The 22845-nt window shown below is 44.5% G+C and overlaps 1 protein-coding gene across 3 annotated transcripts in view; it reads left to right on the top strand.

The window, feature by feature from the left end:
• Positions 1 to 22627, top strand: part of PTCH1 (patched 1) — a 58444-nt gene extending 35817 nt beyond the window's left edge. For 2 of the 3 annotated variants that reach the window (XM_061200585.1, XM_061200583.1), the window contains 9 exons: positions 4270 to 4412; positions 6514 to 6697; positions 8154 to 8434; positions 9865 to 10002; positions 12877 to 13019; positions 16197 to 16296; positions 16847 to 17101; positions 18719 to 19274; positions 19821 to 22627. In XM_061200585.1, coding sequence (XP_061056568.1) covers positions 4270 to 4412; positions 6514 to 6697; positions 8154 to 8434; positions 9865 to 10002; positions 12877 to 13019; positions 16197 to 16296; positions 16847 to 17101; positions 18719 to 19273 — 1799 coding nt within the window. In that variant the 3' untranslated portion in view covers position 19274; positions 19821 to 22627. The remainder of the gene's footprint in view (positions 1 to 4269; positions 4413 to 6513; positions 6698 to 8153; positions 8435 to 9864; positions 10003 to 12876; positions 13020 to 16196; positions 16297 to 16846; positions 17102 to 18718; positions 19275 to 19820) is intronic. The other variant, XM_061200584.1, reaches the window with a different exon arrangement.
• Positions 22628 to 22845: the final 218 nt, after the last annotated feature.

Below are 22845 nucleotides of genomic sequence, written 5' to 3'. Positions count from 1 at the left end.
GGAATTTCTAGGCTGACTCACTGCCAAATTGTAACTTACTACATCAGTAGTTTTGCATCATTGGTGAATATAATTTAAAATTCCATATTTTGACCATCTTTTGACTTAACATATGGAGTAAGCTTAATTGCTTGATCACATCGCATAGTATATCATAAATAATCAATTTGTGCTTTAAAATGCCTTTCTTAGCTTCTTACCTTGCTCTTAGAAACATTTCTAGGAAATAGTAGTCAACTGGAGAGAAAGAGGGCCTAAACTTGCTCCTAACTGCTGACTGAATATGAATGTATTCAGTGATTCTAAGAACATCTGTTCATTTATTCTGTGTTGACACATGCAAAGTAAAGTGGAGAATCAAGATAATTATCCACACAATTCAAGCAAAAATACTCTTACTGAAATACCCAAATAATTATGGCCCCAACATTTTTTGGCTTAAGTTATCCAAATGATTGTCTTAATTTCCCACTTAATTAGGCTTGTTTAAACACAGATTTAAGTGCCTTTTTTGGTCTTAAGTCAATACACTTGTATGTAAAAATTAAGCAGCCAATTTCCCTGTGAGTTTGCATGAAATGGTAAACAACTTGAATTTGATTGAAAATTCTTCAGTACAGTTTCTGTCTTTGACTCGTGTTCCTAGAATTTTGTTCGTGCATGTATACCAGATTTGACCTCTTTTTCTGAGGAAGGCAAAGAGAACTACATGACATTAACATTATTTTTTAACATGCTCGTGAGATTAACTTGAATTTGTTCCCAGTCTTATTTTTTACAGTAGTTTGGGAAGCAGTGGGTTTTTTTTTGTTCGGATAATGAATCAAAAGAGGAAGAGAAAGTTGAGAGATTCCCTGCTTTTCATTTTTCCCCCTTTGGCCAAAGACATGCAAATAACTTGCCACAAATAACAAAGAGATCTGCAGAGCACTGCCAGTATCTGAGCAAAGGAGGGTTATCCTGGAATTGATTTCAATGTCTTCGGCCATTCCTTTGGATGTTCAATATGGCATGTTAGGCGGAGCTTCGGAAGAGGGTAGAGGGGCATTGTCTCCAGGCAGTGCAGAGGGCTAACCTTTTTATAGCCTATTGTAAATTATCCCCATGCTTTCATCCCTTTAAAGACCTAAAGCAGTTGGACTTGGGAATCTTTTTAAAAGGTGCGTTTGAATCATGTTTTGATTGCTAAGTGAACAGCACCCACCTAGACCAAGTAAGATCCATTCATGCCCACTGGTCGGCGTCCCAGCCAGCCCTAGACCTCTGCATCTGACTCTGCCAAGGTCCAGCAGAGCAGTGTACACGGAATGGCCATATACTGGGACCACCAGCTGCCTAGACATTTTTCAGGCCTATTGAGTGGTTGATTTGGTCTTTGAACATTTCCTCTTAGGAAGTAGTTATCCTTGAGTCAGCTTTCCTTCAAAGCACTTTGTGTGGTTGCTAAGTGATGGGACCCTCATTAGTTTTTAATGGAATGACCATTACAAACCATGTCATCCCATTGGTCTTTAGCAACATTCCAGTAGTTTTGGGGGGAGGAGGGATTTACTCATAAAAATGTATAATGGTAATACAGAAATTACCTCAAATGTCACCTTTAAACATACATGCAAATAAGGTGACCTTGGAGATAAAAACCACACTGTACAAGTGGTAGTTGTTTATATTTCACACTGAAATATGCAAATAAAATTTAGATTAGCATTTTCTTTTTAGTGTCCTGTATCAAAGAAAAATTGGCAATTGAGATAATTAACTCAGAACTTCACACTAGAAAATCATTTCTAGTATAAAATATTTTAAATGAAAAAGGTCTAGCTAAAACTTTCATGTTTTGCCATAAAATAAGTGAAACGTCACAGTTCTTTCCTACAGTATGCATGTGTTGGAATGTGAAATATTTGGCCAAGGGAAGAAGCAAATCCTTGTTCCTTGTTTTGTGTCAAGACTGTATAGTGTGCGTGCACTTAGGCCAAACCATTGTTACTTGAGCCTTTTGATAATTAATCAGAAAATAATACACTAATTATAAAAGAACTTAACTTTTCTGTGAAGTCAGTGATTATTTCTCATTCATCGTGAAGCCCCAGCAGAGTGAATGGCAAGTAGGGGGCCAGCAGCGTAGGTGATGAGTTGAGTGGAATTGCCAACAGGGTTGACCTCCCCAAATCAGATCTTTCTTTCCTTGTTTCACTCTAGGGTGTCCCCAGAGTCTTAGAGTATAAATATCTTAAAACCACACTCAGATTTTTGGGGCCCCCTATTTGCCACCAGATGTCATTGGTGCCCACGTTAACTCTGCTATCTTATTCTCGTGCCTTCAGCAGATGTTTGTTTCCTGGGCACCATAGTGCATTCAGGGCAATTTAGAGCATCTGTGGTTCCAGCTGACTCTGGAAGAGGCTGCCTGGGTTCAAAGCTTAGCTCCAGCACTTACCTGCTGGGTGGCTTTCCTCAAGTTACTTCACGTTCCCAAGCCTCATCTGTAAAGTGGGAACCATAATACTAGTAGGCTATCTCCTGAGGTCGTTTTAAGAATTCAACGAGGGGTAATCAATGTAAAATGGTTAGACAGCCCCACACTCACAATAAGCATGAGCTGCCCCTCAGGATTAGCAGGTCAAGAGGAAAGGGTTAAAGTGCCATACAAGCCACAAAGTGATGGAAATTCTATTATGGTGAGGAAAACAAAACAGGCCTCTTTTCTGGTAGGGGTTGTTTTTTTCTCTCCTGTTTATTTTTTTCAAAAACAGAAAAAAAAGGCTTTAGGTAATAAAATAACATCTGTTCAATACTGATGGTTGTATGCATGCCTCGCTATGAAAAACCGTCTGTGTGAGAGGGGAGCGCAGCCATCCCGGTGGTCTCCCCGCCCGGCCCCGCGGCCACTCCACGTTCCCCAAACAGGGCCTTCTTTCACCACCGAGCCCAAGGCCCTCATCCCCAAATTGTTCCTGTGAAAACAAAGCCCACAGCAATGTCGGAAGGAAGGCTTAGTTGGGACAGAGAGAGAGAACGAGAGAGAGAGTCCTGTGTTCCCTTCTCCCCCCAACTCCAAACCCCAAGAGTTTAACCATTTTGAGCACGAACGGAACCAGTTCTGTATGTTGCGGGGAGCGGGGGCGTGTCATGAAATGAAACAAACCCTTCTCCCTCCTTACTGGCCACGTCTAACCCGTGCACGTGCAGCTGGTTCAGAAGATGTGGCTTCCTGGGCTGCTGGGGCTTGGGAGCTCAACGTGGGAGGTGGTTTGGGGGAGCAGGGCGACGGAAGAGGGGGGGTGTGTCAGAGGAGAGTGTGTGTGAGCCAGCAATTGCTCAGACCCAAGGGCCGGGTCACCAGGGCCCTGTTTTCTCTTCCAACACGCTTATCTCTTTACAGCTGTAGCCAAACCGTCAGGTCTGTAATGATGGTTTTGATTACAGAGGCCAAGCGCAGCTGTGTGTGGTGGGCTGGTGGGCGCCCATCCCCCAAGCCCAGAAAGCTCTTTCCTTCCCCTCCTTGGCCTTGCGGTTTGTCATCTGTTCTCACAGAGCCCCCTTCTATTGGCCTGTGGCTTCCTGTTCTCAATCTGATCCAAATTTACCCTGTGAGGTATTTCCCTGCACACACATGCACACAAGATCCCTCCTCCTCTCTCCTCCACACCCCCTCTTGGAGGAAGGGTGGCAGAGAGGAAGAGAACAGTCCAGAGTGAATAGGTGTCGGCTGTGATCTTTACACAACCTGGCAGCCGATCCCACAGCTTGTATTAGCTCCACAAGTCGAACAGATGGAACAAATTGACAGAATCATGTTCACTCACCCTGGGCTGGAGAAGCAACTGAGTTGCCGTTTGAAGTTGGGAGTTTGAATGTGTTTTTCCTGCTCTGAGTGGAATTTCTGGTTGTATCGGGGAACCCATGGCTTAGCACCTGATGTGGCACGAAACAGTGAATGGACCTGGTGTGTCTTTCTCACCCAGCCCTCTTGCTTTCTTTTGTCATGCGGGAGAAGAAGGGGAGTTTGGGGGGCTTTTTGAGGTAAAATGTGTATTTGTTTCCTAGAAATGAATATTCTCCCCTTCTGCCTTTGAGACAGTGATTATCAGCAACCTGAAGTTCATTCACGAAAAATCTAATAGTGTCACATGAAGTGAAATACAAGTAGAATACAGAGTGTTTGGGGTTGATGGCAAACACTCCACTGTCCTCAGCGCACCCTGTTAGGACCAGGATCATTCTGGTTAAGAGTTATAATGTATTACACACATTTGCCTTTTCTAGGACTTCAGGATGCATTTGACAGTGACTGGGAAACTGGGAAAATCATGCCAAACAATTACAAAAATGGATCAGATGATGGGGTCCTTGCCTACAAACTCCTGGTGCAAACCGGCAGCCGTGATAAGCCCATCGACATCAGCCAGGTACACTCACTGCCTTACACCATGGGAGCTTCGGAGGGTGTCGTGGAGCAGGGCTTTGGGGCAACTGCCACTGAAGACTGCTTGACAGCATGCAATCCCAGCCTGTGCTCTCTGCAGATCTGAGGCATCGGGGGCTGGAAGAATGAATATTGAGTTGGCTCTAATTCTCTTCATTCCACCAGCAAATCGTGTGACTGCAGGCAACCCAGAGAGACTCACCTTGCTCATCTGTCAAGTGGGGCAAGTGTGTTACTTACCTTCAGAGCAATTGTCAGAAGAAAGTATAGTTGAGGCAATGCAGACTCTTTCAGATGTTAGACTTACTGTGTTGCATTGTTCTCTTTTGAATTCTAGTGCTTGTTACCATGTCAGTCTTGGTTTTATTCAAACTTGGAAAGGTGGATCCATTGGGGAGCAGAATTTGAAAGAATAGAATTTGGGGTGGATGGATGGGTTAGGAGAGGTTACTAGAAGGATAGGAAGATTTGTTATGTTTGATTCCTTTGCATCACTGTGGCCTAAGGGGTAGAGGAGGACAGACAGATTGCTCTCTCATGAGCGAGACAGATGGAAATGCAGATCCTTGGAATCTGAGTGGACTCACTGTTTTGCTTACCCCCTAAGTAAGAAGAACTGTTTCTATTTGGTAATCATATTCTCCAACTGCATTTGCCTCTTCGCTGTGACACTTGGATTCCGGCATATCCCTTTTGATTCCTTGGGCATGCTGGGGAGGTCGTTTGGACCCTTCAGATTTCAAATGAGTCCAGCCCCACTACTGGCTTCCCCAGGTCCTATTCCCTCTGGTCTTTGTAGCTTACTTGCTTACTTACTTCAGGCAGAAAACCGTCATGCTAATGATCTTCCTAGCAGCTCTGTTTATTGTCTCCCCTTTTTTGCTGGCATTAAAGGTGACAGATTTACAAAGTACATTGTTCAGAGTTATTATGAAGTGTGAACTTGGTGCTTTATGGCCACATGGGGCATGCTGTCTGGTTTGACAGGGATGCGGGCAGAGGCGTCTGTCTGAGAGATAGCGGGGATGCCCGGGGGCTGGGTTGGGTTTTAGGGACCAGGGACACTATGGAACAAATGTGATTGGGCCAGGCCCCTGGACATCATTTCCTCTGCCTGGGAGGGATAAGAGCGTGCTGTGTGCGCGGAGGCCGTGAGCTGTACTATGTAATTCCAAAGACGGCTTGAAGACGTACAGTTGTTACATATCCTGTGGATTAATTGAATCCAGATCCCTAAAATTTAGTTCTCTCACTCTCCTCCACTTTCTTCCTTCACTCTTTCTCTATTAACTTCTGTCACTGGTGTTTTCATTTTGTTAAAAAAGACCGAAAGCATTGGAACCAGTTCTCAATCTAAAGTAAAGAGGAAAAAGTATATGCATACATACGTGTGTGTCTATGTATATCTGTCTGTTGATGTTTTTCACCTATGCAAGGCCCACAGACCCACTTTAGAGGGAGCATAGTATTTGGCTTCCTCACAGGATGTGGCGTACTATGTGTGACCACCTCTCAGAATAAGATTCCCAGAAAGACCAAGGTTGTGCACCCGTCCCTTCCACTTTCTGGCGATGGGCATTTTTTGAATACACAGGTCATAGGAGGCTAGTGTTAGCAAAATTTATACAGATGTTGTTTTATTTTTATAGCTCTCCTCCATTTACTGGGTGGCATTTCCTTTAGTGTTAACAGCAGAGGTTAACTGCACACAGACGTGTATGGGGATTCTTGCCAGGTTTTTTTCCCCCTTCCTCTCCTATAAATATGTTTCTTTAGCTTGTTCATTCTCCGCCTTGGCTGCAGACAGTCTTTTAGCATTCAGATCTAATTGGTTCAGTCCATTCCTGGGCCGTCTGCAGAACTGTGTGTGTGTGTTATAAACATGCCGATTATTGCATCCTCTGATAAGTGCATTTTGAAAGAAACCAAAGGTGTACTGATGGGATTTTCTGTACTTGCAAACAGTGGGCATTCTCTCCTCTGCTGCAAATGCTGGTGCAGAGCTCCACTTCTATTCTCTCTAGGCAGGAGTGTGTTTACCCCAAGCACCCCTCTGAAAGGCTTCTGTTCTGCCCATTTTGCAGCTGACTAAACGGCGCCTGGTGGATGCAGACGGCATCATTAATCCCAACGCTTTCTACATCTACCTGACCGCTTGGGTCAGCAATGACCCCGTGGCTTACGCCGCCTCCCAAGCCAACATCCGGCCTCACCGTCCTGAGTGGGTCCACGACAAAGCCGACTACATGCCAGAAACCAGGCTGAGAAGTAAGTAACCTTCCACTGGGCCTGCAAGCTTATGGGGCTCCTTACACCCCATACCTCCAGGCTCAGTCACAGCCCTCATCCGTTGACACTACCCAGGGTTCAACAGTGTAAACAGAACAATATATTTCTTTTAGTTTAAAACTCTGCGAGACAGATGAGGATGTGTAATCGAATGCAACTCATGCTCTATCACATTGAGAAATAAGAGTCTCTAATCTCCCTTCGTGCCTTTGACTCTAATACATCCACCAGGCCTCTCTCTTTAATGCCAGCTGTTCCATGTGAAAGTTGGGGACGCCTCCAGGTTGAGTGTTGTTTTACTGTTGCAGAGTTTTATCGCTGGGGATTATATGTTTATCTTAACTTTGTCAACTCTGGTGTTGAAGGGATTTTTGGCAAGTTGGGTCATTCCTATAAGCCACCAAGCACCTGTACTCTGTCAAAGCTGTTTAAACCGGAGCAGAAAAGTCTGTATACATCAGCGTCCTCTTCCTTTCACCTCTCAGCCCCGACTTTGAAAGGTGGTTCTGGATGGATTTAATTTGCATTTGTGGTAGAGATCTTAGTAGCGTATACCTTGGGTACGAGGCCAAGGGAGGACGTGAGAAAGAAGACAGGTCCCTTTGCGAACATGGCTGGAGAGCAGGCGGGTTGTGCTTCCCTGTATCTAAACCTCAGAGCCTTGTGGCAAGCAGCCAAGGCTTGTCTTAATGAAAATTTATAGTTGAGATTATAATAGGGCAAATCATGTTTAGCAAGTCAACTGAATGACCCCAGAGGGTCTGGAACACACAACGGCAGCAACTAAATGCTTGTTGTATAAGGATTTCTTCCCCTGCTGCTGAAGACTTAGCATTGCATTAAAAAAAGAAGCATGGAAGGTTTAAGTGTGTTAGATCACTAAAAGGATAAGAAAGTCAAGCATTTTTCTCAGTAAAGCATGGCTTTCGAGTTATTTTGTTCTCATAAGTGATTGAGTAAAACAGTTTGAACTTAGTATTTTCACTTGTGTCAGTTGAACAAAAAAAACGTTCCCACAATTGAATTCTTAAGTTGTTTAGACCCATTACAAAGAGTGACTGCTTCTAGAAGATTAAAATCTAAGGGTAAATCAATACACAGATCACAGGCTCCTCCTCCACCCCCCCCCCCAAAATCAGAGGTTGATCATTGTTTAAAATTTCTTAAACCAAAGATTGAAACTGTAAAGAGCTGAAGACCACCATTGGTATTGTTTGTCCTTCATGTTGAAAGAGGTGCAGTTAAGTGGACTTTCTTGCCGAGTTCTTTCTCTTCTCATTGCAATTGTGGAGAATCCGGGGATGCACATCTGGGATGGCTAACAGTGGGAGCTTGCTGCATTTCTTCCACCCTTGGATGGCGTCCGTTTGCCTTTCTCAGTATTGCCAGGAGCCCCTGACCCATGGGCCCTCTCCCTGTTGCCTTCTCTCTCCAGTCCCAGCAGCAGAGCCCATCGAATACGCTCAGTTCCCTTTCTACCTCAACGGCTTGCGTGACACCTCAGACTTCGTTGAAGCAATTGAAAAAGTCAGAACGATCTGCAACAACTACACGAGCCTGGGGCTCTCCAGCTACCCCAACGGCTACCCCTTCCTCTTCTGGGAGCAGTACATCGGCCTCCGCCACTGGCTCCTCCTATCCATCAGCGTGGTGCTGGCCTGCACGTTCCTCGTGTGTGCTGTCTTCCTCCTGAACCCCTGGACGGCCGGGATCATTGTGAGTTTATTCTAAGGGTCTTTGTGGAAGTCAAATTCCTTTCAGCATAGCTCTTTCTGCAGCCGGGAAGTTTTGTTTATGTCTGGGCCTCTGGAGGAGGGTATAGATTGCATCATCCATACTGTATTTATTCTACTGGAGGTGGTGAGGTTCATGGTTAGGTAGAGCCGCCTTTAATGGCCTTAATCTTCTGTCCCCTCTCCTTTAAACTTTTTGTGTAAAGATAGGGGAGTTTTTGAGCACACTTTCCATAATTGAGCTGAGCATTTATTAAATACAAACATGCAAAGCATAACTGTTTTTTCAATTCAAGTGTCATTTTGTTACTACAACCCAGACCAAATATAGAGAAGATTCTTCTAAATGGAGGGATAATTCGAGAAGTTAGGACGGTGGTATATGGATAAATGGTTTTAGGGATGGTTTTGTGTGGTGTGTTTGTTTTAACTCTTGGGCAGAATTGATAAACGAGTACTACCAACCTATTTTTTGCATTCTTTCTCCAAGTATAATACTCTCAGATTTGAAACAAGTTTCGTGTAGAGTCTAATAAAATCATGGCAGTATTTAAATTCCATGAACTGTGGTATAGCCTTCAAAATGCCAGAATTATAAAAACAGAGACCAGGTCTTGTTTCTGCACCATAAGTCTGTGCAACAGGTATGTTTAAAGGTAAATGTTTAGTCTATAGGAGTTTTCATGGTACTTAAGCAATTGATGTTATCCATCTTTCATTAGCTTATTAAAAGAAAGCAAAGGGAACTTTTATTGTACTTGTCTGTCCCCCCTTCACTGCCTGCTGCCCTCCAGAAGGAAAGATCGTTCTCTCCTTCTTTTGTCCTTGTGTAGTTTATTGTTTTATTTGTATTTTCTCCTCTTTGGCCCAAAAAACTCCAAAGTCTGCCACACAGATTTTCTTTCCATCCCCCTAGAAATTTTTACAAGGCAGATGAAAGGAAGGCAAATAAAAGCTTTTCCTTGGATTTGACTGTTTGCTTTGTCCACCCTAGTAACTCCACATTTCTTCAAAGTGAAGGGTCTGTAACCTGACCCACATCAGCTGACCACACGTCCCCTTTCTCCCAAGTCATCCTCACTCAATCCATGGACTCTCCAAGCAAAAGCAAAGCTACTTTTACGTAAAAGAACTTTTATTCACCCCGTCCTATCAGCTTTCTTTAGGATGGAGGGCAAGGCAACCAAAAACTCTAGTTTCAACTCAGTTATAAGTTGAAGGATGGTCTCTGATGGTTAAGATCAAAACAGAAGGAAACACCTTGTTTTAAACTATATTAAATTTGTAGCCAGCAATGAGTGCATGTTTCTATAATTCCTTATAGATTGCGCTCGGGGAATAGTTTTGAAAAAATGTTTGCAACACCTAGAGTGTGTTTGTGCCCAGCCACTCATCCTGTGTGTCTTTTTAAAGGTGACAGTCTTGGCTTTGATGACGGTCGAGCTCTTTGGCATGATGGGCCTCATTGGAATCAAGCTGAGTGCCGTGCCTGTGGTCATCTTGATCGCTTCTGTCGGCATCGGAGTGGAGTTCACTGTTCATGTTGCTCTGGTATGGGAGACGTTTTTAGTGAAAGCTATGAAAAGGCAACCTATTTCCTCTAGCTCTTTTTAGTTTCCAAGTTGGGAACCTTTTCATTTTCTCCAACATCAAGGAACACACCTGACACACATCACAGCAGAAAGGCTTCAGAGCACAGACATTCCCTGGGAGTGGCTGAAGTTCAGCTGGACTCCTTTCCCTCTGGGGGAAATCTAAGAAGAAGGGTATCAAAGGTGAAAGCCAGGCCACGTCAGCAGTAGGCAGTGTCCCTGGTGTGTCCGAGTCGGCCAGGAAGGATTCTGCTTATTTGGTGTTGTCAATTGTGTCACCACGGGTCCTGAACTTGTCTGCTGTTCCTAAGACAGATGGTGTATACGTGTGCATGAATACACACAATTTTTAAAATCACAGTAACAAAGCAGGGATAAAATGAGACCACACTCACAGATTTGGTGGGGATGGCATAGTGGAGGGTGAGGTGAGTTGGCAGCTGAGGAAATACCCTGGGGCTGATGAACTAGCTCTCCCACCTGAGCCCACCCAGCTCCTTCGACCTCCCAGCCTCCAAATTCATGACGGCAGAAAGTAAGAGAACTAGTGTTTCTCTCAATAGGAATTTTTCCCCCGCTCTTTCTATGCACAGTCCTGTGAATGCTTTGTGGGAGAAAAGTAAACTTCAAGAGGAGTCTAACCCAAGAAACAAGCCCATCGTATACATTTATCAGAGAATTATTCAAAAGCCCTATAGCAATGTGTAAATTATGTTCCGTCCACACTTGTGTTTATAGTCTGCGTCCTTGGGTTTATGTAGGCGTTCAGTAAATACTTACTGACTGAATAAATACTGATGTTTGGAATGCTTAGCTAGGAAACCAAGCATTTGACTTGGATCAAATTACTTTGATTGAGTAAAGCCTTTGCTCTTGCAAAAAGCCTTGCTTTTGCAATCTCTAGCGTTGATTTTCTTTGGGCTCAACACATGGCACATGCATATCTACACATATGGGTGTCTAGACAGATGCTTCTGCCTTCTACCTTCTGTTGTCTTCTTTCAGGGCCGTATTTATGCTACTTAGAGATTATAAATGTTTGTATTTCAGAAGGAATGTTTTGTTGCAGTTAACCTGTTTTTCCCCCAATGTATAATAAAAAGCTGATAATATATAGAAACAGTTTTCTAAATTTTGAGCCTACCCAAATTACTTTCCTCAGTTGAGCTGGGAAGAAGGAGAGGGGATTTTTAGAAAGAAGAGCCTAGAGCTTAGAGAACACATAATTATGATATCATTTCTTTAAAAAAGGAGAAAAATTACACGTGAGCTAAAAATCCACAAATCATTTTATTCTGATGTGAATGAAAACCACTCTTCTTGGTAGCTAGCATTACAAACAAGGGTGGTCCTAGAACAGATTTTTGCAGTGGAAATGCTAATGACAGTCTTTAAACTGTAGCGGCACCTTGGATCTCTTGAGGTCGTATGAACATAAATATCCATACTGGTGCTGAATAAACAGTGAAGGAACTCCTCTACTCCTCATGCAAGATTTAATCCTGAGAATTTAAGGAGTCTGAAGAGCCAACTTGGCTTTGTGCTGCTAGCCCAAGTCTTCATCAAGAGACTATCCACACACAGGACATGGTGTTCTTACCATGTCCTGTATGTGAAAGTCGTCAAGGAATCGATGGGTGCCTGGCAGTTTACTGTTTTAGTAGCATAAGTTATATGCAAGAAGATCAACCCAACTTTGACCCTTAGGGCCTCATGGCCCAAATACAGCACAGAGCGACATGGTTCCAAACCATCTTGGTGCTTTCCTCCCAGGAGAAAAAGACAACTACTTTGACCCTAAAGTCTCCCAACTCTGAAAGAGCATCCATACATAGACCCCACTTTAGAGAAAAATATGAAAATTCACAATGCACCTTTGCATACTTTTGTGTAATTTTATTTCTTCATCCGTTAAGTAGAATAACCTCCTGTCCTTCCCTAGTGCACATAATGCCACCTGCAAGGGCCCCAAGCCCTCTTCTCAGCACATCCCAGAAGCAAGCTTCTGCCAGGCTCAGCCCTCCCTGTTGCGTCCCACTGGGGGAGCAGGCAGGGTGTAACAGTAACTAAGCCACATTAAAATGGTCCTGGGTCACACACTCAAGCCAATAGTCTGATATACCAAGATCTCCATAAAGTTCCCATTTGGTATCAACAGTGTCCTTGAACTAGAAGAGCTTTAGAGAATGCATAAGAGGTGAGATATATCCACACATATTTAGAACAGGCTTGATTGAATTTACAGCTCTGTGTTTTTCTTGTGATACCTTCATGGTACTTACATGTACTACAAACACATTAGTTTGAACACAGTGACAGAATTTCTAACCTCAGCATAATAGTGAGGAAATATGTATTTAGTACCCAGGTGCTAAGCCCATTTGGAAGTAAGATCTTGACCTTTCAAAAAATCGGGCAAAATGCTGTCGCTTTCACGACTGGAGGTCTCCCATATGAATGATGCTAGAGCATTTAAGTGTGGGGAGTAAACTCAAGCGTGAGTAACAGTGAAAAGAAGGGAACATTTTGCTCATTTGTATAGTTTTGGCATGGTTTTTAAATTTAAAGTAAATATGCTTTTCTTCTTTTATTCTTGTTGTTCAAGATTTACATCAATACCAAATACAACCCATTATCATGAACAGGTCAATTTAGTGTAAGCCTAGATTTAGCTAGTTGAGCAGCCCCAATTAAACATTCCAGTAGCTAGAGGGTAAGATCTGAGAGGTTCAGTGGAGGCAGATGAAAGTGGCTAATAGCATTTAAGACGAAGCTGGCCATTGACCAAGTAAAGTCCAGGAATCTGATCATCCAAACTCTCCTCGTTGCGCAGGCCTTTCTAACAGCCATTGGCGATAAGAACCGCAGGGCCGTGCTCGCCCTGGAGCACATGTTTGCACCTGTTCTGGATGGTGCTGTTTCCACTCTGTTAGGAGTGCTGATGCTTGCAGGATCCGAGTTTGATTTCATTGTCAGGTAAGCATTAGTTTCTAATGTGATCTCTGTTGCTTATTTCCTTCTGTCTCTGGAAGATTGCAGCATGTCTTCATTGTGACTCTACTCCACACCCCTAACCCCGTATATATTTAAGGGGGTACAATATGGTGGTTTGATATATGCATACATTGTGAAGTGATTGCCAAAAGATGGAGGGTTTGGGGCTAGCAACAAAGGCAACTCTACAACTTGAAACCGATATCCCATTTATTGCTATTGAGGTTAGAAATACCAACAGAAAGAAATGACCTGGTTCCCATTAATTGACTGAATTTGACCTTCACTTCTCCTTCAAAACTGTAGAAGGGAAAACGTACAGAAACCTAAAATTTTCACATAGATTTTATTCTTTTAAGAAGTGAAGATGACATGCCTTGATTTCACATTTGAGTTGCCACTAAGATTTAAGAAGCATTTAATGTGTGACTTAACACCAAATTTTTGAAATCCAAGCCTAGTTGGATACATCTTTCAATTTGGATTTCATGGCAAGCAGTTTCTGGTGAATTTAATTAAGGATTTGACTTTGTGAAGTATAAAAGGAGAGCAAGTTTTCCTTTTGAAAAGAATTTGAGAACTGAAGGGAAAGACCATTTTCTTCTCTGAACAGCCTCCGCAGCTTTTTGACATAGCTGCCCTTGGAAGTAACCCTGCTGCTCTGTGGAGAGGCGAGGCCAGAATCATCAATAAGTAAAAGATAGTCCAGAATTAGGACCATGGTAAAGCAGAATGAAATGTGAGAAATGACTTGATCGTTAGGAACATTTCGATAATCTAGAAAGAGAATCTAAACAGGCTTTTCTGATGTGTATGTTGCGATAGGCCTTTCAATTCCAAGTGAAAAGAAGAGGATTTTAAGTTGTAGCCAAAGTTTCTTTATTACGAGAAAAGATCAGTCCCCTGGTCTGTGACGTACCCCATTGGGCGGGTCTGCATCATGGAGATTTAGCCTTGCTAGAATGAGTGCCAGGGTTGGCTCACTGTCGCTTGGGTGGAGAGTGAGTGGAGAGGTGTAGACCAGTACTTCTCAAACTGTAACGTGCTCATGAGTCATCTGGGGCTCTCTGTAAATGCAGATCAGACTTCACTGGGGGTGGGGAGCAGAGTCTGCGTTTCCAGCCAGCTCCCAGATGATGGCCACGTTGCTGATCCTCTCAGCACAGACGACTGATCACTTAACAAGCCAATTCGTACACCCTGTTTGCCAATATCAGGTAGACATATGCCTAAACTAGATGAAGGTTTTGGTCTGGGTTTTGTTTTAAGCTCTTAATTTGATTTTGACTTTTCCTTTATTCGGGCATTAGTAGTTGTTTCTCTGTGATGTAAAAACCCTATGTCAAATAGAGTTTCCTTTGTGTAATTTCTCATTCAACACAATGTAGTGAGCACCTCATAAGTGCCATTTCACACAACTGCAAGTAATGTAGACCCCATCCCCCTCTACATAGTTTACGGTCTATGGGGGGAGAGACAAGGTCACAGGCAATTCAAAACCATGGGAAACAGAGTGTGATGGGATCTCAGAGGATCTAACTCAGCCTTGTGGGGGATGCCAAGGGAGCCACAGAGAAGAAACATAGCCTGAATTAGAACAACCATCTGGGACCTGGGTGGAGAGCAGGATCCCAGCTCTCTCATCTAACCCATGGCGTCTTGTTCTCTCCCAGAGATATCAGGGTTCTTGTTTCAAGCACTTAAAAGGGCTTCCCATTTTCTAGAACTGGATGGATTAACCTGATAAAGCCCTCACTGAGGTCGACTAAATGAGCAGACATTGTATACACTAAGCTGTCAGAAATCTAATTGGTCTGTTTATTCTACAGTTAGATGGATGGGATGCAAATGTCTTAATGCCTGCTGCTGATATATGCCTCAGCCTAAAGTTGCAGCAGTTTACATTAGTGCAAGACATCGGCTGCTTGGTTTTTACTAATGCAGCTCAGAAGTTTCTGATGTTTACAATAGCTGCGAGGTATTTGTATTTTTATAGGGATTCTCTCTCCTTTCATCTAATGTTGAAACATATATAGGCACAGCAAAGTTTGGTGCCTGTTCCGTTTTATGATCAAGAGGACCATTAACAGATAGATATCTTGCCCTCCCTCTTCCCAGAACATCCTGAGCTGTCCCCCACCCCAGCCCACTTCCAGCAGAATTGCCCTAGAAACCGTTAGTTACAGAAACGCATGCTTGCGTGGAGCCCGCTGCCTCCAGCTGTGTGCAACATCCTCCAGCAACTCTCCCTGGCTGACAGGTTCACCTTAGTATTCGTGAAGGATCCCAGACCTTAGCCCTCAACGGTGGGAAAGCAGGGCCACTTGTGCACTCTCCTCTTCTTCATGGTGCTGCAGCCTTTATGTTTGAATTGGCTGACGCAAAACAAGAGTATTCAGAGATGCTAAATTGTTCAACAAAAGATTGGCCGGCAGAGCAGCCCGTCATTGTGGACCGCCCTCCCCCGAAAATGCCCCAGCAACCACAGAATGGGCAGTGTTTTCTTTGCCGAAAGCTGGTTCCAGTGTTCTAAAAAGATTGCAATTGGAGCTATTTGGTAAAACTAGAACTCACAGAATTCTAGGCAGAAAGTTGCGGTTAATGAAAGCCCAGGGAAAGCCTTACCTGCTACGCTGGAGACTTAATTAGAGATTCTGCTCTAAGATGCAGAAGCATTTCACAGTGGATTAGCTGCCTGCAGAAGTGGGCTGCTTTTCCTCCTGGGCTAAATTGTTTAAATTCTACACCCTTCACTTCATTTGTTTGCTTCTGCTGGGTTTTCATGAACGGGGCCCCTCTGCATTGTATTTGTGCTTTCAGTCTGCTCGGCCATTCAGTTCACATTCCATATTTTTGTGTTTGTGTAACACATTCATAAATAACATTACATGCCATGAGATTTCAGCAAATTAACAAACCTAATTTTTTTTCTTCCCTTCATGAACTAACACTTTGGGTTGTAGAATGTAGGCCTCAAAGTCATAAGGTTAAAAGAAAAAAAAAAAAAAAAACTAGTGCTGAATTTGAAACGCAGTGTTGTAACAGCCTTTTCACTGGTGTGGGTTTTGTTAATTTTTGGCTCTGGCGTTTGGGCACGTGAAGGGTAGCTTAATTTACTTTTGCCATGGTAAGTGTTCCTGTTTCCCTTTTATCTTCAAGGTATTTCTTTGCTGTCCTGGCAATCCTAACAATCCTGGGTGTTCTCAACGGACTGGTTTTGCTGCCGGTCCTTTTGTCCTTCTTCGGACCGTATCCTGAGGTCAGTGATTGTTGCCAGTGTAATGTGCAGTCCTCAGGCCACCTGAATATTGTTTTTCCTGGTGTCACTCTTAATTTAGATATTTAAGTATATCTACATTTGCTGGTTGTTTACTTTTTCAGTAAACAAATAACTATGGCTTTTTTCCCCTTCAATTTAATAGTGTTAGGGGATGTAGGGGGAATGGTTTGATTTGGTTTAGGTTGTTTATTTTTGAAACCTAGTGATTGGCAACCTGAGTCTTGTAGGTCTCTATCAATGAAGCACTTTCCACTCAAGAAGAATATCTGGGCTTGAACAGGAGTAAAAAGGGCACAGCCTGCCTTTCCAGAGTGTGAAAGCAGAGGGCAGTTCTTTCGCTCCAGCTGTCAGGCCCAAGGGTCTTCAAAGTGGCAGGGATTGGGCCAAGTGAATACAGGGTAGCGTGAGAGGCCGGGAGGGGGAGCAGGGGAGGGGCAGCGACCCCTGAACAATATTGTGCTTTGAACCTTAAGTGTAGCCACCAGGTAAATGGTTGATAACACCTGTGATATTGAATCCCCTTAAATAGGTGTCTCCAGCCAACGGGCTGAACCGGCTGCCCACCCCTTCCCCTGAGCCGCCCCCCAGTGTGGTCCGGTTTGCTCTGCCCCCTGGTCACACGAACAACGGGTCTGATTCCTCGGACTCGGAGTACAGTTCTCAGACGACAGTGTCGGGCATCAGTGAGGAGCTTCGGCAATACGAGGCCCAGCAGGGCGCCGGGGGCCCTTCCCACCAAGTGATCGTGGAAGCCACAGAGAACCCTGTGTTCGCCCGCTCCACCGTAAGTCATAAGTCACCCCAGGAGGCAGCCCCTGCCTGCTCTGAACAGCAAATCACAGACAGCATGCCAAAAAAGGTATAGGTTAGGTGGACTCATATGAAATTGCCAGTATTTGGCTCTTCTTAAACTATAAAAATGTCAGTTTCCTATGGTTGTGTCTCATACAGATTGAAAAGGGCAGGGACCAATATTGGTGGCTACACAAAACATCCATCAGCATATATCTTGTTTGAGCTAAATACAGTTTGAGCTTAAGGACCAGAGGTAAAGCATGCCTTGCTCCCCCTGCCCCTTTTTTTTAAAAGCTACATATCATTGTAGGATGATAACCTATTTTAAAATGTAATGGTATTTTTATTGCCAGCAGAAGTGATTTCTTTTCCCTTCCACTTCTGTTACTTTTAATTGCCCTTGGTATAAAATTATTTCAATCGTTATTGTCTAAGACTTCACCAGAAGCTTTTGTGGCTCCAAGCTTCTATTCTAGGTGGCTGGAAGGAGCAGAGAAGCTGAGAACCAGCCTTCAGTAATTCTGGAAAACCATGAGCAGCCCGGAGCCTCTTCTCAGAGGCCCTGAGAGCCCCAACTGCATTCTCCCCTCTCTGTGCTCCCCAGGATGTCCTCGGCCCCCCAGGCCTGGAGCACAGCACACAAAACCCAAGGAATGTTCTTAGGCTCATGTTGCTCTGACTGGGGGCCTCCTGCTGTCCCTCCAGGAAATGGGTATTCCAGTCCCAGGCTGGAGCTGCCCTTCCATGAAAGAGAGAGAGGCCAACCAAATAACCTAAATTTTCTTCCTCTTACCCCCCGTGACGATGCCTGCTGAGCTGCAGTGTGAATCTGGTTTTGTTCAGCGGGAGCCTAAAAATAGGTACAAGCTGAACGACTTTGAAGTTGGTCACGGTCCTTTTGATTGATGTGGCCACTGTGTTGCTCCATGCTTTGTACAGAGACACAGAAACCAGATTCCTAACAACAGGACAGAGCAGCACTGCCCGGTAGAACTTTCTGTGACAGTGCAAATGCTCTCCAGTGCAGTAGCCACTGCCCACGTGTGGCTGTTGAGCACTTGAAATGTGGCTAGTGCGACCTGAGGGGCTGAATTTTGAATTTTAGTTAATTTAAATGTAAATAGCCGTATGTCCCTAATGGCTACCATATTCAACAGTGTAGGTAACGTCCGGGCAACGTCCTGCATTTGGGCGAGCCAGGGCCAGACGTTTAGTCATTTTAGAAGATGAGGAGCTCGAGATCTGATTCTACCCAGCAGGGTGGGGTGGCGGACTGTGGGAGAGAGGCAGCTCGGGTACTTAGACCACAGCCCTGCATTTATGGGCAGCAGCCATATGTGTCCAGCCAGCTGTGCTGGAGAAAGCCTAGGCATAGGGTCCAAGCAGGGCGTACCTCTGCCACGTCGTTGTGGGTGGAAGGCCCCTGTTAGCTCCCTGGGGCGCTCCCAGCCATCTGTGGGGTTGACTAAGCTCTAGTTCAGAAAGAGCTGTGTGTGGGTGGCCAGCCAGGAGCCAGAGCCAAGAAGGGAGGGCCGGGGCAGCGGGGGCCGATGCCCAGCCTGGGATTAGCACCCGGCCTGTTTCAACCTGCCCTTGCCCTCTGCAGGTGGTCCATCCTGAACCGAGGCAGCACCCACCCTCCAACCCTCGACAGCAGCCCCATCTGGACTCAGGGTCCCTGCCACCCGGACGGCCAGGCCAGCAGCCCAGGAGAGAAGCCCCCAGAGAATGCTTGAGGCCGCCCCCCTACAGACCGCGCAGAGACGCTTTCGAAATTTCTACTGAAGGGCATTCTGGCCCCAGCAATAGGGACCGCACGGGCCCCCGGGGAACCCGTTCTCACAACCCTCGGCACCCAGCGTTCACTGCCACGGGCAGCTCCGTGCCCAGCTACTGCCAGCCCATCACCACCGTGACGGCCTCGGCGTCCGTGACTGTTGCAGTGCACCCCCCGCCCGCCCCCGGGCCTGGGCCCGGTCGGAACCCCCGAGGGGGGCTTCGCCCGGGCTACGAGGACTACCCCGAGACTGACCACGGGCTGTTTGAGGACCCCCATGTGCCTTTTAACGTCCGTTGCGAGAGGAGGGATCCCAAGGTGGAGGTCATTGAGCTACAGGACGTGGAATGTGAGGAGAGGCGCCGGGGCAGCAGCTCCAACTGAGGTGGGCGGGGCTGGTGGGCAGGCGGGTGGGCCTCAGAGGCACTGCTCTTCAGTGACCCCTCAGGGACTTGGAGGGACGCAGATGGCTGCATCCTCCTGGAGCCCTGGGCACTGATGTGTCCCCTGCTGAACCGCAGTGACCTCTTACCCACAGGCAGGGTTGCCTGTCTAAGCTTCGTCATCCTTGGAGAACCAGTTGAGTTCCAGATTGGGTCTGTCCCTCACAGTTAGCCTGTGGAGGGTTAATGCATCTCAGCAGAGACCCTGACAGCTGCCCCTTTCACCTATTTTTCAGTCTTTTAAAGCCATAGCAGGTATGTCTGATGAACGCACAGCTCAGTGAACGGTCACAAAGCGAGCACATCCCTGTCACCAGCCCCCAGGTCAAGGGAGAGATCATGACCCACCCCTGGAAGCCCCTCATGCCCTCACCCATCCCCCACCATCCTGATTTCTATACCCCAGACCCGTTTTGCCTGTGTTTGTGCTTTATAAGTAGGGACTCATAGACCTGTTACTTTGACTTCCTTTTTTTTTTCTTTTAAAGGGTGAGTAAAATCTGAAGCAAAGAGGCCAAAGATTGGAAGCCCCTCCCTACCCCTACCCTGCCCCACCAGAACTGCTTGAAGAGAACTGCGGAGTTAGAAAGGTGTGCTGTGCCAGATAGCAGTTCATTGTTACTGTAACTGATTGTATTATTTTGTGAAATATTTCTATAAATATTTAAGAGGTGTACACATATGTAATATACGAAGGAACGGATGTAAAGTAGTGTGATCTGGGTTTTCTCCACTCCTGCCTCCAGAGCAGGCAGTGGGGAGACCGCAGCGGAGCCCCTCCCTATTTGTACATTGGTCTCTGTGCCACAACCAAGCTTAACTTAGTCTTAAATTTCAGCATATGTTGCTGCTGCTTAAATATTGTATAATTTACCTGTATAATTCTATGCAAATATTGCTTATGTAATAGGATTATTTTGTAAAGGTTTCTGTTTAAAATATTTTAAATTTGCATATCACAACCCTGTGGTAGTATGAAATGTTACTGTTAACTTTCAAACACGCTATGCGTGATAATTTTGTTGTTGTTTAATGAGCAAATATGAAGAAAGCACGTTAACCCCGGTGGCTTCTCTAGGTGTAGTTGGATGAGATTCTCTTGTTTGGCTGTGTGTGTGAACACGTGTGTGATTTCCCAATGTACTGTACTGTGATTTTTTTTCTTTTTTTCTTTTTACTGTCTGTGAGTGACCCGTGGTGGGCTCTACCTTAGGCCAGAAGAGTCAGGATATCTCTAGTGCTAGCCCTGGTGGAGGGCTAGCCCTAAACATCTCCTTATCCTTTTGCCAGACTCACTTCAAGTTCAGGGCATCTCTTAAGATCACTGGCTGCCATCCAGACACCCCAACTCGTGCCTCAGAGGAGATAAGTTCCTTCGCATGGACCATTGTGGTGGATGTTGGAACCTCAGGGTACAGAGCTCACATCTCTTCATCTTCATTGGTATTAAAGACCTAGAGAACATGCCTAGTGGGAGCCTCAGCTGGGCCGTGAGCGTATCCTCTAAAGTATGCAGCCTTCATTGTACCTCTCTTGTAACCAACGCACAACACACACACACACTTACACACACCACCACCACTATCACCACCCAAATTTAAGAGTGGATTGGAAATCTTCTGGAGACAATGACCTCTTAATTCTGGGTCCACAACAGACCCAGAGGTGATGTTTTGAGTTGCTACAATTTAAACTCCCTCTCTTGCTAAATGGCACGGTTGGGGCTTTCTGGATTTGTTTGCATCCTCTTTAAAATAGTGAGCATCCAATATGGTGATACGGAATCAGAAATTCTATAGGATATGAGCTTCAGAAGGATGATCCTCCAAGTGTTAATATTAACATTATGGGTGCACGCTTCCTAAGTAACTCATCCCCCTCTTCTCACCATCATTAGTATTCTTTCAATGTGACATTTATTGAAGAGCAGGAAGATGCTAATTGCATAACCCCCCACTGAAGAATGTATATAGAGACATATCTCTCAACCAGGCGTTATTTTTAAAGATTTGGCTTCCATATCAATTCTGTTTTCTTGCTCTGAGGTTTGGTCTTCCTAGGCTCTTAGCCAGAGACCAACAAATGTTGGGGAAGCACTCGGTACCCAGACTAAGCTACTGTAGGAGTGCACAAGTGGCAGCTCCCATTATGCCTCCTGTTTTACATGGAAAATCTTATTCGAAAGGCAACGGCCCCCAGTAGTACCAGCAGTGTAGTGACCTCAGACTCTAAAACTCGCCACAAGACTGTGGCTACCAGATGTGTGTGTTAATATGCCAGGGGCCCCAATGGCCCCACTGCTACTGTTTGGTGCCTCTGTCAGCCACACTGTCTGTCTACCTAACACTCAGCTCTGCTCAGAAAACGTATATCCCACATTCAGGAGAGAGATGATGCAAAATTCAGAGGTCTGCTTCCCTCTGGCTCGAGGAGTGCCCTCACTCCTTTCCTGAGCCCAGCTTGCATGGTGCCTGACTGCTTGCCTGGCCCCTGCTTTCTGCACAGCGTAGAGCTTTCTCCAATAGTCACATTGGCAAAGGGAGAACTCGGGGGCTGGCAGGCAACCAGAATTTCTCTCTCTCTTTTTTAAAATAGTTTTATTTTGTCTGTCTTGTTTGTTCATTTGGATGTTTTAATTTTTAAAAAGAAAATCTTTGCTGATATTTATAATTTTGTATCATAAGAATGTTTTCCTACAGTATTTGTCATGCCAGTTTATAACAGAAAAATGCAGGGATTTTATTTCTATTGGAAACACTATTACAGCTATGTTTTACCTTTGAACAGAATTTTTATTTGTATAGAGTGCTTACTAATGTTAAATAGTTCAGAGTATATAACATTTTCATTAAGGACTCATGGTAGGTTTTAGTGTAAGGAGTTTAAAGGAAATATTCAAACTGGGTCTCATTGTCTGCCAATTTTGGCAGAAATGGGTTTGTGTCATTTCAATTACAAAGATAAAAGTATGCCATATAATTTATTTATATGAAAATTTATTTTTGTAGTGTACATAGTAGTCATCAAGTCTTTTGACAGAAGTATATTTTTAAAGAATTTATATGTGATGAATCCATAATGTCTGGAACTTTGCTGAGACATGAGTGGGGCACACTTTTCATTGTAAAGTACAGCAAGGAAAAGAAAATGTTTAACAGTGTTAAAGAGAGTGAGATTGAGTGAATATTCATGCAGTTGTGGAATGTGTATTAGTTACCATTTGTGACCTAGTGTGGTTCTCATTTTAAACCTCAGAAGGCAAAAATGTACAAACTCTCTAAATATTAATGTTCAAACACTGATAGAAATTCTAACATGAATAAAAAATAATATAACTTGTTGGTTACATCTTTGTTTATGGAATGGTTTTTAATTAAAATATTTTATGAAGGCAGTTAGTGCGTCACGCCGTCATAAACTTTGTTGTTTTTTGTCTGACTAACCTTGTTAAATACTCATTTTTTTGTTCTCCTTCATGGAGGCATTATTGACATAGGAAGAGTTCTACATTTT

This window comes from Eubalaena glacialis, chromosome 9 (assembly GCF_028564815.1).
Source record: "Eubalaena glacialis isolate mEubGla1 chromosome 9, mEubGla1.1.hap2.+ XY, whole genome shotgun sequence".
Lineage (NCBI taxonomy): Eukaryota > Metazoa > Chordata > Mammalia > Artiodactyla > Balaenidae > Eubalaena > Eubalaena glacialis.
Note: the sequence above shows the minus strand (reverse complement) of the source record. Positions and strands in the feature narration are given on the sequence as shown.